Here is a 16322-nt window from a genome sequence, read left to right as displayed (position 1 = left end):
GTTCCTCACTGCCAGGTTCAATGAGAGCGGCTGCTGACACGAGCTCTCCAGGAGTTCTTCCTTCTAAAAATATTGATCACAACTCATCTTTTCTGCTTCAGCTGAATTTTGACAAGCCAGTTCCAAAGGCGCAGGAGGAGCTTCCCATGCAACCTGTCCCTGCAGCTCCCCTGGAGCTGTCACCTCCTTCGTGCTACACGTAGACACCATTTTAAAATGTAATACAACCATTTGTCAGCAGTTTCATCATCACTCAAGATCACAGTTGGAAAAGAAGTGTTGAGGGATCGTGTTATGACACTGAACTTTGGTATGCGACAAGGAATGGCTAAATAAATAGGCTTGTATCCAAATTATGGATATTTGAGAGGTGTTTTTACAGAAAGAGGAGGAAAAAAATGATAATGTGGTTTGAGTTCCAGCTGGGGCAGCCCAGCCCTGCGTGTACCCGCATTTTTGTGCCAGGAGCTATTTTTCCTCCCATGTTTATGGGTCTGGCATGGCTGAACTTTGGTCTCTGATCAGGGCCATCAGCCACTAAAAGCATGGCAACAGGTAGTGTTTGCAGGTAGCCTTTGTGCTCCCCTCATTTAGCCCAGAAATACAGTGCTGCCGTTGTCTCAAGTGGGTAAAGAACTCCATAAGCCTTGGGAGCTTTTCGAAACTCTGTCTCTGTCACAGCACAGATCCTGCTAGGAATACTTCTGGCAAGGTGTAAAGACAGCTGTTTTCATTGGGGAAAGTTGGTGACTTTCATGTTTTCTCGGCAACTTTTTTTTTATGTCACAAATGCTAATAAAATGCTAATAAAATATATGAGGGAAACTCATTAAATTAGCCCTATTTTGATTCAAGCTGATATTCACAGTGGGGCTATTGTATCGCATTTTGCTTGGCACGTTTTCAAAGAAGGTAATCAAAATCTCCTCTCCTCTTCTGTTTATCATCCCAAGTCTATTTTTATCAGATGATTCTCCCCATTGTCATGGCAAGAGCAGACTGGAGTCTTAGTTCAATTTAGCAATACATGACCATAAATACATCAGCAGATTGAATTAGAAAGTGACATGCCAAAAGCAGCTTTCTTCTCTCTTTTTTGCATTCACACATCTGACTCAATCACAGATCTCTAATTGAAAAGCCTCAGCAGTGGATTAAGATCATATACATTATCACGAAGCGCGACATCCCGTGCATGCTGATGACAGCAGGAGTGGTTGGCAGGGCCAGGAGCCCCGGGTTTGCAGGGAGCACAGCAGCTGCTCCGACCCCACCATGTGTGCACGGGGACAGGCTGAGCTCTGGATGGCACCGCTATGGGCGTTCGTATGCGTAATAGTGAAGGGAGAGTGCAGGGTGGAATGCAACTTGAATTCACTTGTTGCATTCAGAGAGCAAAATATTTCCGTGGAACCCCAGTGAAGTCAGTGGGAGTTTGAGGGGGAGTAAAGCAAACACCAAGTTTAGCCTGACAGCCTGCATACCAAGCCCTGCATCTTTCTGCTAGCTGGCGATGTGAGATTCCAACCCCCCACAATAGAACTGCAGCTCGTGCTGGGCGCGATCCTGTCGCTCAGCCTGCCCTGTGCTCAGGGACAGGGTTATGAAACAGAGGTGACGAACGTGACAGTCCCGTCTCATTGCCCCCCCAAGGAGCGCGCACGGTCAGCTGCTGCGCGCTCGGGGGAACAGCAGCGAGTGCTTTGCGCTTTGGGAGGGGGTTGCTCCAAACGAGCCTGCGGGAGACTTTAAAAGCACTTCTCGGAGCTGGGAGAGAAGTAAACCGGGGGAGGAAATGCAGCTCTCCTTCGATGCCCCTTCTCCGCCGGCACGGCGTGGGTGCTGCCAGCCCCTCCCAACTCCCCCCGCAAATCGCAGTGCCCGCACCCGTGCCGGGGGGCTGCAGCCTCTCTGGGGCCGGGGGATGGAGCAGCGGGGGAGACACAACCAGGTAAAGGCGACCCTGAGCTCGGGGAGAAGGCACGGATACGCGGGGAGAGCGCGGAGCATCCCGACGGCTCCCCACCTCCAGCCCAACTTTCTGCAGCGGGGGTGGCCTCAGGCTGTCTCCTCCCGGGCTGTGGCACCCTCCCCTGCTGCCACACCGTTCCCTCCCTCCCTTCTACCCTCCCTCCAGCCCCAGTTTCTGCAGCGGGGGTGGCCTCAGGCTGTCTCCTCCCGGGCTGTGGCACCCTCCCCTGCTGCCACACCGTTCCCTCCCTCCCTTCTGCCCTCCCTNGCGGAGCTCGGGGTGCGCTCCCGGCGCGGGGAGCGGCCCGGGCGGCTGCAAGCGGAGCAGCGCGGCAGCACAGAGGGGAGCGGAGCGGTTCCGCACCCGGCGGACAGCGCTCCCTGCAGCTGCAGGTAATCAGGATCGGGGGAGAAGGGGGGCAGCGAGCCGAAAGGGATGGGAGAGGCAGGAAGGGATGGGGACAGGGCAGGAGAGGGCTTTGCAAAGCGCACCTCGCTTTTTGGGGTCTCTGGGATGAAGGAAGCACCGGAGAGCTCGGTCTCATTTGCAGCTCCTCCGAAGCAAGCAGCCTGCCCGAGTCTGCCCTCCGCACGGGGTTTTTTTCTGCTGGAGAGCGGAGCGGCCCCATCCCGGTTGGAAGGATGGGGAGATGCAGTGTTTGAAGCAGGACGACCCTTAGCGATGCTTTAAAGCGGCTGCTTGAAAGACACCGGCGGTCGGGATGCTCAGGGAACAGCCCGACACAACGCCTGCCCGGCGTTGCTTGAACCCCGCTGTGACCCAGAAAGCTGCATAGCCCTGAGTGCTCTCAGCCCGGCACGACGCGGGATGGGGCACTGAAAGCTGTGGGGAGCAATTGCTGAACGTGTGATGCTCCTTAATGATAAAACAGAGAGAATGGCAGGGGGTCGGGAGTGCTCCGGGATGGTGAGCAAAAGGCTGACAGCCAAGGTCAGAGCAGAGTCCTGGGAGTCACCATCAGTCAAGGCTGGGAGCAAAGCTGTGTCCCAGTGCCTTGGTGTCTGACAGCAGCTCCCAGCATCTGCAGTCCCAGGCACAGCTTGTTCCTACCGTGCCCAGACCTTTGCACTGAAGAGCAGGGAAAGAACACCCCAGCTCAGGTGTTTTGACCTTGCACACTTGTAAAGATAAACCAGAGGCTTTTAATGATACCAGGCAGGGAGGATGCATGCAGGTCATAGCAGTACTTAGGGTGCTGGGATCAGCCTGTTAGTGCTTGTGTTGGAAACTTCAGCACGTGGGGGACTCTTCAGCCAGGGCTTGGTAGCTGGAACAAAGCTGCACCGCTGAGATGGGGAGCATGGAAGCAGAGATGTCAAACTCAGGGGGGTGGCATGGGGCTGCTGACGGGACAGGTGCTCCCAGGGCTGCCCTCCTGGAAGCAGTCCCTGTGCTGAAGGCATCTCCACCCTTTCCAACTCTCCCTCAGCCTGAGAGCAGGTACAGCCTGTGGTTAATTGCTCCTTAATTGAGCTGCCTTTCATTCTGAAATCAGCTCAGCTTCAATAGCTTGCAGGGAAGAAAAACATTTTGGTAAAAATCCCTGTTTGCACTGGGATTTGAGCAGCAGTGGGAGTTTAGCCCCAGACCTGCCCAAATGTGAACATGGAGGTGTCGGGCTGCACACTTTCCTCTGGCTCCAGTGGCTTAAATAACTGATCCAGGAGCCACATCAGCAGCATGTAACTTCACAGCTGTTCCTGCAACAGGACCCCCTCAGCCAAAAGTGAGTAATCTCTGAGCGTAACAGAGCCTGAAATTTGTTTTTTGGGGAAAAAAGTATTTAGTAAAAGCAAAAATGCCTTATGGACCATTTGCAAACTAAAGATAGGATCAAGTTATCAGGTAGGATAACCACAGAGTGCTGTAGGAAATCCTGGGCTGGGCTGAGGGGAGCGGTAAAGTGATGCTGACTTGAAAATATAGTTCCTAGAGAAATTGATAGTGTTAAAAGTGGCAAGACATTATTCAATTTTGACTTCAGTTTATCTCTGCTTAATACCGATACAGCTAGTCAAAACAGAAAACCAATTTAGTGCAAGAAAGTTGTGTTGATATATCTTCTGTAGAGAAAAATCAATCATTCCAGGTGGTTTTTTTTGTTTGTTTTCTTTGTTTTTGAAGTGAAATACAAACCTGAGAAATACCAAATAGTAGAACTTAACAAGGAAGGTGTTCCTGTCTGAACTGAAGGTGGCGGAATCCGGTGGGGGAAGATGGGGAAACCCAATAGTATTGTGTATGAAATGATGAGATGTTGGCTTTGTGCAGGACCGTTATTGTAGCTGCAAGAAGTTGAAGCGGGTCTTGGCACGGTGCTGCGTTCCTTCCCACCCTGCTCCCTGGGTGGTGGGGCAATTTTGGAGCTGCTCCATAGGATTGCACAGCCGCCTCCCCCTGTCCGTGCACACACAGCTCACTGTCCCGGCTCTGCCTGCTGCACCCCTGCATGTGCAGAGCCTGGGGCTGCATGGGCTGCAGCCAAGGAAGCAGGCAATGAACATTCATCCCCCAAATGGCAGATTTCTAAGGAGGGTTAGAGGCTTTTTCCTCTTTGTTACACCAAGTAGCTCTATTAACGCTATGCAGCCAACTCTATGGGATGGGGGAAAAAACATGACTATCAGATACTTCTTAGATAGATACTTCTTAGATACTTATCCAATCATGTTTCTTCTAATTACTACGAAGACCATCTGTTTTAAAAGCAGATCTGTCCGAATTACTATTTTGTCTATTGCTGTTGGTTATTCTGAACCTGAAAGCAGTCGTCTGCCTTTCTGTTGTTGTAATTATCTTCACAGCAATTATGTTTGATGCTGAATAAGAGAGAGTTATGATTCCAGTGGTAAATAGGCAGCAAGATCAAATCTTGACTCACCAAATTAGATTTCTTTGTGTAATTCCTTCTTGATCCCAGCTATACCCAGCTCTGACTTACATGCAACACACCTCATAGCATTATTTTGCTTTCCTATTGAAACCACAGCCGGGAGGAATTTCAACCTCGATCTGCGTGGACATTCAGGTTTGTTCTTCCTCATGTTATGATGATACTTCAGTCACTAATAGGCTGCTGGATGCTATTAGATGGAGACCTGCTCTTGTGCCTGGCAAAAGCATATTTATTTAGAACAGAGAGGTTTTCACAAAGGCAAATACTTTTTTTCCAGATAGCATGGTTTGCACCATAACATCTCTGCTATTTCTTCTCTCTCACTTTTCCTGGATGTGGACACAGGCAGTCAGACTTGTCCAGCTGAAATGGATGCCTGGTTATTTTCAGAGTACTGCTCTGTAGAAGCAGAATTTGAATTATAGCAGCATTTACTCTCCGTTCTCCTCTTTGGTTCACGTATTTTAAGCAAAAAGCACATCATCTGTGAAGTCTATTTATGAATCTATTTGGTGATTCTGTGAAGTCTTCCAGTAGTGTATCTTGGAGATCAAACACTAAAGGGAAAAAAATCTAGGTGAGAAGATGTCCCCTAGAGGTGTTTTTTATTAATCCATTAATAAAGAATACTAAAACAGGATATCATTCAGCATCTCTTAATTACATTTAGTCATCCTGTGTTGAGGTTCATGGTCATTAACTGCTGTAGTGGCAATATCAGTTGAGACAAAACTGTGCTGTTGAGGGGCAGGCTATCAGGCAAGGGGGAAAATTACCTATCTTGTTGTTGTGCTCTAATGAATCCCAGGATGAGTGGCTACAAAGAATGGCATCATGGTATAACTGTCGTAGTTGAAGTAGTAAATTCATTAGTAAATGAAGAGTAGAAACCCCAAAATACCAAAGGAACAGGGAGACCATTACAGCTGCTGCTGAAGGAGGCTGGGACCCCTCCACAGAATATGTACAAAGGTCTCTCCAGAAGATCCTTTGTGTGATCAGGGCTGCCAGCAGTTGGAAGAGCCTGAGGATCTTGGCAAGCAGGGATGTTGTGCAGTAGGTTATCTTCAGGGTGAATAGGAATTTGAGGGCATCCAGACAAAGGATTTCCTCTTCACTGCTGCCTCCTTAAAACTTGAACACTAAACGTGGTGGAAGGTGCATCGGGCTTGAGGAAGTTGCTGTGCAATTTCTGCAGTCAACTATTTTGGTGATATGTACCGTAGGGAAAGAGGAAGCAATGTTAGAAGAAACACATCTACCCTCATTTTTACAAGTGCTGGGATGAGAGCTGCACACTACTGCACTTCCTGACCTTCCCTTCCTGACCCTGTTGGAACTAGATGGTCTTTAAGGTCCCTTCTAACCCAACCATTCAGTGATTCCCCTGCTGAAGGAGAGCACCAGTTCTCAACTGTGCCGCTACTTCAGTAGTCCTAGAACTAAAATTTTGCTTTTTGGCACAGACTGAATAGCAGTGTGCTATCAGGGACTGCAATGACTCTTGCAGAGTGTCTATAGCTACAGCATCAAGACCTCAGAAACCACAGCAGCTTATTCAGAACCTGCAGGTCCTCCCTCCCCATTTCGCATCTCCATCTCCAAGCCAGCATTTGTTTGCACTTAGGCAGCTTTCAGCTTCACTGTCCTCGCCGCCCTGGATTTCTGATTTCTCTGGTACATCTCCTCCCAGCCACAGAGTTACATGTGAGACACCTACTCCCCATCTGCACACTTCCAAATCAGAACGGCATATTTATGATCACTACTGATAGCTGGAGGGACTTCTGCTCTCACCCACTGCAGTTTTTCTCACCCAAGAGAAAGCACAGTAACCAGCCCATGGAGGTGTTTGCATTCCTCATAGAGATAAGACTTTTGCAAGTTTACGTGATGCTGAATATTGCTTTTGCTTGAAAGCATGGGTGCAGTGTGGGCTGGGTGTTTCTGGCATAATCTTGGAGCCAGACTCAGGACCCTGGATTATTATGGTCACCCAACCATCAGGCAAATGGGAGCAGAAGTTACTGGGTGCATCCTCCTTGACCATCTTAACAGCTGTGTGCTGCCCAAACTTGGGAGAGATCTTGAGTTATGTTTTGAATTTTATACCACTCTTGTATCTTTTATGCTTCTCTTTTATAGCAAGAAGCTTTGACCCTTTTACAGCAGAAAGGTTTATAAACACCTACTTAGACCACACTCAGACAAAAAACTAATAAATATCCTTGTGAATCAAGTATGCCACGGAAACAAAGCTTGAGAAAATTTCAAGCCTTTTCAGGCTGCCTGACAAAAAGCATATGCCTTCATCAAATCAGCTCAGCTCTCCATGCTTTCAGCGGCTGCCAACGACATTTTGGATCTTATGTAGAAGAAAGGAGTTTCTGAGATTAAAAAGCACATTTCTGGGTGAGAGAAGAGGGATTCAGAAACATTAATGGGCGCATCATCTTGAGAGATGGAAAAGAAACAGTTTGTTCCTTTCTTTTGCAGAGTATTCACATCTGTGTGTGCATGGCCTGACCTGATGGAAAAGAGTTCCCAGAAGTGGTGCCTTCCATTTGGGTGTTCATTGATTCTTTTTTTTTTTTGTAGAGTTTTGTCAGTTGTTATGGAGGTTTTTGTCTCCCCACCTACACAGCTGCTGTGTGCTCTGGAGCCTTTCAATTGGCTCTGCCAGGCAGCAAGTGGCATTTGAATATATCAACTGAGACTGTTTCTATGTAAACAGGGAGACCTGTGAAACATTGCGGTGGAGCTTCAGATGCAAAAAGCCAGGTACTATCTTTGGCTCTGGGTTATGAAAGCCCTCAGAGCAGTGCAGGAGTGAGACAGGGCTGTCAGCCCCTGATCTCTCCAGGCACCTCAGCCAAAGTGACAGCAGAAGCACACCAAGTTGGACTTGAAAGCTTTTGATCCTAGAACCAGGGTCGTGCTTCCAGATAGTCTTATGTGTCCTCGCTGTGTGATCTAAACTTACTTTCTAAATTGTTTTTTTTATACCAGTTTATGGACAGAAAACTAAGAGGGGAAGTGAGTTTTGGGTTTGTATGTTTTTGTCCAAGTTCACTGTGGGAAAGCTGCCATCTCTGATTGTGAAGTGTGATGGCCATCATGCTCTCTCCTTTCCCTTGCATTTCCCAGTGGGATGCTTGCTGTGTTACTGCATGCAGCTCCTTAAAACTAAACAGAAACCATCAACTGTGTATGATCACTTGGGCTCTCTCATTATGGGATTCCTTTGTTCAGGCCTTGCTCTTATCACATGTGCTAAATGCATAATTCAAACAAAATTCTGACTACAGCTAGGAAACTAAATGATGTGTAAATCTTTGAATTCACTTTTTCTTTCTCTTTTTCTCTCCTCCCTTTTTTTTTCCTCCTCTTTTTAGGAACAAGATTCCCATGAAGTTTAATCTCTCTCAGCCTTAAAAGAAAAACTGGGGCATAAGAGTTATGGATCCTTTATATTTTTCCAACGCATTTAACATGGACTCAAGTTCCAGTGATTTGAACTCCTCACTGCTGACAAATACGACGGAGAATGGGACACTCTCAGAGCAGCTCCCATTCAAATACATCCACAAAGTCCTGATTCCCGTCTTTTACATCCTTGTATGTGCAGTTGGACTCAGTGGCAACACACTGGTCATTTATGTGGTTTTGCGTTATGCCAAGATGAAAACCGTCACCAACATTTACATCTTGAATTTAGCCGTTGCTGATGTACTCTTCATGCTGGGCCTGCCCTTCCTGGCCACTCAGAATGCCATCTCCTACTGGCCTTTTGGCTCCTTTCTGTGCAGGCTGGTTATGACTGTAGATGGTATTAACCAATTCACAAGTATTTTCTGCTTGACTGTGATGAGCATGGACCGTTACCTGGCAGTAGTTCATCCCATTAAATCAACCAAGTGGAGACGTCCCAGGGTGGCCAAACTCATCAGTATGACTGTCTGGACGTTCTCATTCTTGGTGGTGCTTCCAGTCTTCATCTTTTCGGATGTGCAGGAAGACTTTCACACCTGCAACATGAACTGGCCAGAGCCTGTCAACATTTGGTCAGCAGCGTTCATCATTTACACATCGGTCCTGGGTTTTTTTGGTCCTTTGTTGGTGATCTGTCTGTGCTACTTGCTGATTGTGATTAAAGTCAAATCTTCAGGGATTCGCGTTGGGTCTACAAGGCGCAGGAGATCAGAGAGGAAGGTGACCAGGATGGTGGTGATCATTGTGGTCGTCTTTGTGTTCTGCTGGCTCCCATTTTACATGATGAACATTGTCAATTTGATATTTATACTGCCAGAAGACCCTGTGTTGGTGGGGGTGTATTTCTTTGTGGTGGTTCTGTCCTATGCAAACAGCTGTGCCAACCCCATTCTTTATGGATTTCTTTCTGACAACTTCAAGCAGAGTTTTCAGAAAGTCCTTTGCCTCCGAAAGGGCAATGGTGTAGAGGACGGTGACCCCATTGAACACAGGCAAGAGAACAGCAGTCGCTTGCAGGAATCAATGTTAACCCAGAGGAATATTGAATTCAATGGACACATGCAGACTAGCAAGGTGTGAGGGCATGGTCCAGGACTGCCAAGCACTTGTAGACCTGGAGAACTTGGGGACTTAAGGGAGGGATGTAATCTCAGCTAACATCTGGAGGCCCACCAGCTCCAAAGAATGTACATAGTCTTCTTTTCATTCCCCTCCCTTTCACAGCTAAAAGTGCTCTGGGTTATACTGAGCTGTGTGAAGTTCTCATGGTGTTTTAACTAAGGCAGTCAGATGTGTGTTACTGCTTCCTGTACTCTTGAGAACTGATCTACTGGTACCCACTGCCAGATTTGTCCTCCTCCAGTAATCCAAAACAACACAAAACCTGTTCCAACTACTTTGTTATGCTGAGCTCATGGCTGGGGTCAGCTCGAAACAAAAAACAGCTCAGATAATTCCTGTGAAAATACCTTTGAAAGTCTTCAAGGTGATCTCTTAAAAGAAAAACACTGTTTCTCAATAGAAGTTCCACACAAAAAAGGTCACGGCACTAATCTTGAAATTATGTAAAATCCATTGTTTTAGAGTGCTGTGAAGTTCATTTGCATTGTTTTACTGTTATTCATGCTTATAAGTCTCAAAGTATTTTGGAGTCTTTCAAATAGTAAGAAAGAATAATAAAAAAAAAGAGTTGGATAAAAATGTTGAAAGGATTCAACATGTTCATAATACTTTCACATTCTAAACCAAACTGCGTATAAAATGTAATGTAACCACTTTATTATTATGTAAGTCAAAATGATCGTGAAGTGTTGGCAAGCTGTTGTGTCTATTTATTGGTTCTGAATGTAAGTATGGACATGAATTTAACCTGTATTTTCAGAAATTAAAACAAGTTCAACCCCCTTCTGACTTTCCATTGCATAGCTGCTTCAAGCACCTTCTGGCACTGCATACAAAAAGATGCAGCCGAGGCTTACCTCATCGTAGATGTGATAGAGTTTAGTTGGATAGGGTCAATCTGGGAACCTCTGTCCTGCTCAGACACCAAAGTCACTGTGCCTTATGGTGCTTGAGGGTTCAACAGATAAACAGAGACCAAGTGACTGATGTGAGACCATACAGCAGGATGGGGGAACAAGGAGCAGTGTGCAGATCTGACTCCTGCCTCACAGCTGACCCAAAGCACTTGCACTGTAAAGTGAGGGATCTTCTACTGCGAAAGGATGAAAACAAATTACAGGTTTGTTTTAATGTAGGCAGAAGCTATTTAATCTCTTTAGAAATTGCTTTCTGCCACTGCTGTCATCCACGCAGGTCAAACTAGGAAATGTATTTGTATATAATAGAATGCAGGGCAGTAAGACAAAAGGAGAGGGCATCTCAGCTGTTCTTTCCAACCTTTGTTCACCTTTAGCATCTCTAGGGGACATGGCAGGGCCCCAGCACCAGCAGTAAATATCAGCCTGACATTGTACAAGTAAGGCAGATTATTCAAAAATACTCCTAACAGAGCATGAAGCTGACATGGATCCCCTCTGGGCTGCAACATGGTGAGGGATGACTGAGAATGGAGAGAGAGAACCCCAGTGTTGAGATTACAGCAGAATTTGGGGCAAGGACTGAGCACACCAAGCACACATTCAGAGGATTCACTGATCTCTAGGTTCTCACTCCTACCTAGTGCTGTTGGCTATACACGCAGCATTTTCCTTCTTCTCTCAGCCACACAAACATTCCCCAAGCACAAGAACTTACTGGATGCCATGAGAGACAGATGTGGGGTCAGTGCAGAGCCTGGTCCCTGCTTTGGCTCAGCACAGGGGCATTTGGGCTTCTTGCAGCAGCAGGCTGCAGCCCATCTTCTATGCACCTGCACTATACCATGAACTCTAATTCAAAATTACAGCACAACCAGGTATACACTGATTAATTAAGTCAAGCAAAATCTATTATTTCTGGAATTATCAGGCTGTTCAAGGTATAAATCAACTCTCTTATCAGTTCTTGAGACACATGGAGTAATTAGTGCAGGCCTTCATGTCATCTTTGCCAACTCTATCTGCCTCCAGTTGATTAGCCAGAAGTTCTTCTCAAGTGACAGAATTAGAAAACCCATTTTAGTTCCCAGATCAGTTTGCAAGCAGCAGTAATAATTGATGCTCTCACAGAGGGAGGGTGCCTTGCACACGCAACATCGGTAGCTCGCTCTGCAGAAGTGCAGTTTGCAGCATAAATCCACGCCATCCTTCATGAACCTGGGTGTCCTCATTGACCAACTGTTCATCAACAGTTGACCAACAGTTGACCATGAGCCAGAAGTGTGCCCTGGTGGCCAAGATGGCCAATGGGACCCTGGGGGTCATTGCACAGTGAGGGCAGCAGGTGAGGGAGGTGCTCCTCCCCTCTGCTCTGACCTAGGGTGCTGCATCCAGTGCTGGGGTTCCCAGTTCCAGGCAGACAGGGAACTGCTGGAGAGAGCCCAGCGGAGGGTGCAGAGATGCAGTTCCTGATGAGAAAGGCTGAGAGCCCCTGGTCTGTTCAGCCTGGAAAAGAGAAGGTTGAGAGGGATCTCAACAATGCTTATAAATATCTAAACAGTGGGGGTCAGGAGGATGGGACCAGGCTCTGTTCGTTGGTGCCCAGTGACAGGACAAGGGGAACTGGGCACAAACTGGAACAAGTTCTACATGAACATGAGGAAAAACTGTGAGAGTGGCAGAGCCCTGGCACAGACTGCCCAGAGAGGAGAGGGAGTTTCCTTCTCTGGAGATATTCAAAACCCACCTGGACAGGTTCCTGTGTGACCTGCTCCGGAGAACCTGCCTTAGGGGGTTTGGACTCGGTGATCTCCAGAGGTCCCTTCCAACCCCTGTGATTCACTGATTCTGTGATTCTGTGACATGACTCCCAAATGCATTTCATCCGGGGATAGGACACCTCTTTTAGACATCTTTCAAACTGAGGAGTATTAAACCTGCAAGGTCTATGTGAGTGCTACTTTAAAAACAAAAACATATTACTGGAATGAATCATGCACCTAGAGATTAAGCATTATAACAACAAGTGGATGATTGAGTGAACTTGAAAACCAAAGAAAATAAAAAAACTCCTCAGCGGATTAGGTAAGAACGCAGAAGAACTGAAGAATACTCACAAGACCAACACTTGAGCAAAAATTGGCAGTGTAGAAATATCAAAGATTTCTGGGTAGTTGCTTACTTACTCCTCAGGGAAAAGCTAATATTCATTACAAACCTCTCTGATCACGGGGGAGAGCTAAAGAGGTGCGATAAATGAAGATGTAGAGTTTTATTGCTCCATCACATTAATACGGTGCAGTATCAGGTGATAGAAGTGTAACAATAATCTGGTGCATTAGGGATGCTCTGTTTTTCTTTCCATGATGATTTTATAACATGCTGGAAAGAAAAGTCAACAGCGTTTCATGCCAAGATGCTTTATAAACATTAATATAGTGCTAACAAAAGCATCATCTTTTACCACAGAGGAAGAGTTTTAGTGCAAACTATAAGCACTTTGTGTACCCAGCAAAATTTCCCTGTTCTTTTCTCTGAATCCAAGTCAGTTCAGCATGTTTTGCATGGAGTCACTGTGCACTGAATATATTCTACCATGCTCTTCAGGGCTGTGCTGAAGAAACTGTCCTGAATGTAAAACCACTCTGGACAAAATAAATAATTTATACACTAAACGAAACAAGCCCCAGAATTGCTCACATCTTTTCTGGGTCCATCTGCACATCCAGGCTGACCTGGAGATTAATTCACTTCAGGGCTGAGCCAAAGTGAAGTAAATCAGCGCTGATTTCAGTGTGACATCAGAATTGCAGGTCACAAAGAAGGGCTAGACTTGCTAATCACCTGGGCTTCTTCAATGACCCATTTGATGTTCTGACCAGAAGTGATGATCAGAAAGTCATGAGGGATGCTGGAAAGCATGATCTCTCTGCTGATGAAGCCAATGATCCTCTTCCCATTGATTTCAAAGGAAACACATTTTGGTGAAGCGTTGAAGATTAACTCTTCACAAGAATGGCACCAGAACATGGAAAAACTCAGAAGTGTCTGAATTTCTTTCTGATTCCTCTCTTGATTCAGAGCGGGGCAGTAGGGCTGGGATTCTATTAATCTACCATAAAAAAAGCGAAGAATATATTTTATAGATGTGTGCAGCGTTTACTCATGAGATTGAAAGAGCCTTTCCATTAGGGTAATGACTGATTTTTCTTCTAATTTAAAAAGAATCAAAACTAATTTTATTTACTAAGCAGAGAAATGGTCACGGTCCTGTGAATGAATAAATGTGCATTTCAGCAGAAATACTTGTTTTGCAAACACGCTTAATTTAATGCAATATATTCCCATAAAAACATCAGAAGTAATGAGGAAGGGATGACTTTCTTGTTATGTATTTTGTGAAGAAAGGATGCTTACATGGCAGCTTAAGGCTCCAGAGATCTTGGTTCAGTTCCTGGTTTTAACCTTACAGCCTTCTCCGATGTCATCTCAATTTTTTTCCACCTGTAAACTAACCCAACACTTCTTTTGATAGAAGCACAGAATCATAATGGTTGGAAAAGCTCTCTCAGATCCCCAAGTCCACCCCCAACCCATCCCACCATTCCCACTGACCACGTCCCTCGGTGCCACTCTCCCAGTGTCCTGTGCAGCTGGAATATTTCAAAGTCCCACCAAAAGGGATTTTTACACCATGAAGCATGCATCTGGTTTTTTGAAGCTTACATCTGTTCCTTTTGGAAGTTTACATCTATCTTATCAAAGTCATGCAGGAATAGTCACTTTTTTTTGAAAATGAAAAGTTTTGTTGCATTGATTTTATGTCTCTTTGACATAACTCTCCTTCCCTTTATCCAAGTGGGGCTTTGCTGGTAAAAGCTGTGCTCAACTTGCAATCAGGTGGCTCTCATGGACAATGCATCTCCAGAAAATGTGCAGCTGGCTCTGGGCACTGTAAGCACTCTAGTCATTACCTTCTCCAAGAGGGACCACTTCAGGAGGAAATTGGGTTTCGGCGTGGCACTCTCAGGGCGAGGAGGGTTGAGTAATTGCCCACCTGCTGCGTTAACACAGCATCCATTGGCATTGTGGGTGACAACAAGCCATGCCAAGCAATGCCCCCTGGGATGAGGACAAGTGCTCAGTGTCATAGATAGCAGATGTGGGCGATGCTTGATGGCTACAATAATGATTAAACAAGTGGCACGAGTCAGATAACTTTTCTCAGCTTTTAGGGGTTATATATGTGCGTGTGGTATAGGCTAGAAATAACATTCTCACTTTCTGGGGAAAATGCAGGTGATTTGTACTCAGTGACATAAGAGGAGGAATGAAATCTGGATGAGGCCTTGGAAGTCTCATCTCTGAAGCACTTGAAGGAACATTCCAGCACACAGCATGAGATAGGATCTATGACACCCTGAATGCTGAAACTGGAACAAAGACCCCGCGTTGGTGTTCCTGCAGTCAGCCAGGCTCTCTGTGATGTGCCTTATCTGTCTGATCTCACTCAGCCCTGTCTGCAATTTCCCCCCATCCCTGTGCTGCAGGCGCATCTCCTGGCCTGCAGAAGCCCTACGTGAGCAGGGTGCTGCTGTGCTGCCTATGGCAAGGCAACATGCTCTGCGCTCCTGCAAACTCTGCCTGTGTGTCTGAAGTAACATTTTAAGGGAAAATGAATCTTTTTTTTCCACCCTCCCTGCAAACTACCACTGTAGCCAGGCCCTCAGTCTGGTTTTATAAGAGGTTTTGCATCCAACATCCATGCAGTTCTTAGTATTAGGATATTTGCTACCATCCGGACTGTCAGAGTAAGATAACCCTCACCAACATGACCACAGTGCCCAGGACCTCCCATGGGTGAATTACAAACCAGCATCTGCCAGGTTGTGCTGATGACTAACCTCTAAGCACAACCACTGGAAGGATTCTGCAAGTGCTTTATAACCAGCCGTGTCTTACCTAAACGGTATTGACTGACTTTATTCTCTGCTGGTTGCTAATGACTGGCAAACAAATGACTGCACTGCCAAAGTACAGAAAGGATTACAAAGTGGAGAAATAAGTTGTCTCTGTTGCTAAAATAACATGAAACAAGCAGGGAACTTTTTGCCAAATCCTCTTTATACATATTGAAAATGAGGCATGATTCTAATTCGCATTAGAGCAAATCTCTGGCAAAACAGAATGAGCAGAGATAGAGTAGGGTTTCAGGCAGACTGACTCACCTCCCTTTCCACTCAGGCGTGCCCAAAATACGTGGGGCTGCTCCTTACCATGGGAGCCCAAAGCAAGGAGGTCAAACTGTATCTTCTGCCCTTGGGACAATGAAAAGCAACTGTGGTCATCCAGCAGGCCTTGGGGTGTCACTGACAGTAAAGCGCAACCAGGCTGAGCAACCATCATCAGCTCTTCTGGTCTACAGAGAATGAGGAACAGAGATTCGCTTGGCCCCAGCCTTGTTTTGGTGCCCTTCAGTGAGACACACCAGCTGCAAACTGGCTCCAAACATGGCACTGAGGTGAGAGTCAGCAAAATAGAAGCTAACAGCTGATCATGACTCTTCAGATGTCAAAAAGCTGCAGATCTCAAACAACTGATGTTGTAAAGCTGAAGCCTTCGAACTACCACCGGTGGCATCACTGCTACCTGGTTCTCTGCCTTCAGGCATCTGTGGTGAGTGCTGAAGACATTGGCCATGATCAATGACTATCCCCTTTCCTTTGGCAGAGCAGTGACAGTGAATAAATGCTACCTGCAATTACGCCATCCCATGAAGGAATTAAATCATTAAGGAAACAATTAAGAGATGGAAGCTTGGTTTGAGGGGTGCAAGACAAATGGTAACTCAATGAAGGACAAGGGAGCTTCCAAAAGTAAAGAGATGCTGCAGTGGAAATGC

General features: G+C 46.2%; 1 protein-coding gene across 3 annotated transcripts; it reads left to right on the top strand.

Annotated features, from left to right (window-relative positions):
* On the top strand, positions 1616 to 10420 carry SSTR5 (somatostatin receptor 5). 3 transcript variants are annotated; one of them, XM_021412159.1, is made up of 2 exons: positions 1616 to 1951; positions 8285 to 10420. In XM_021412159.1, exon 2 carries the CDS (start codon positions 8349 to 8351, stop codon positions 9459 to 9461), a length of 1113 nt encoding a protein of 370 aa, XP_021267834.1. In that variant the 5' UTR covers positions 1616 to 1951; positions 8285 to 8348; the 3' UTR covers positions 9462 to 10420. The 3 variants fall into 3 exon arrangements, with proteins under 3 accessions (XP_021267834.1, XP_021267832.1, XP_021267833.1); XM_021412157.1 differs by lacking the exon at positions 1616 to 1951 and adding an exon at positions 2246 to 2364; XM_021412158.1 differs by lacking the exon at positions 1616 to 1951 and adding an exon at positions 3497 to 3719.

This window comes from Numida meleagris, chromosome 13 (assembly GCF_002078875.1).
Source record: "Numida meleagris isolate 19003 breed g44 Domestic line chromosome 13, NumMel1.0, whole genome shotgun sequence".
In the NCBI taxonomy this organism is placed as follows: domain Eukaryota; kingdom Metazoa; phylum Chordata; class Aves; order Galliformes; family Numididae; genus Numida; species Numida meleagris.
Note: the sequence above shows the minus strand (reverse complement) of the source record. Positions and strands in the feature narration are given on the sequence as shown.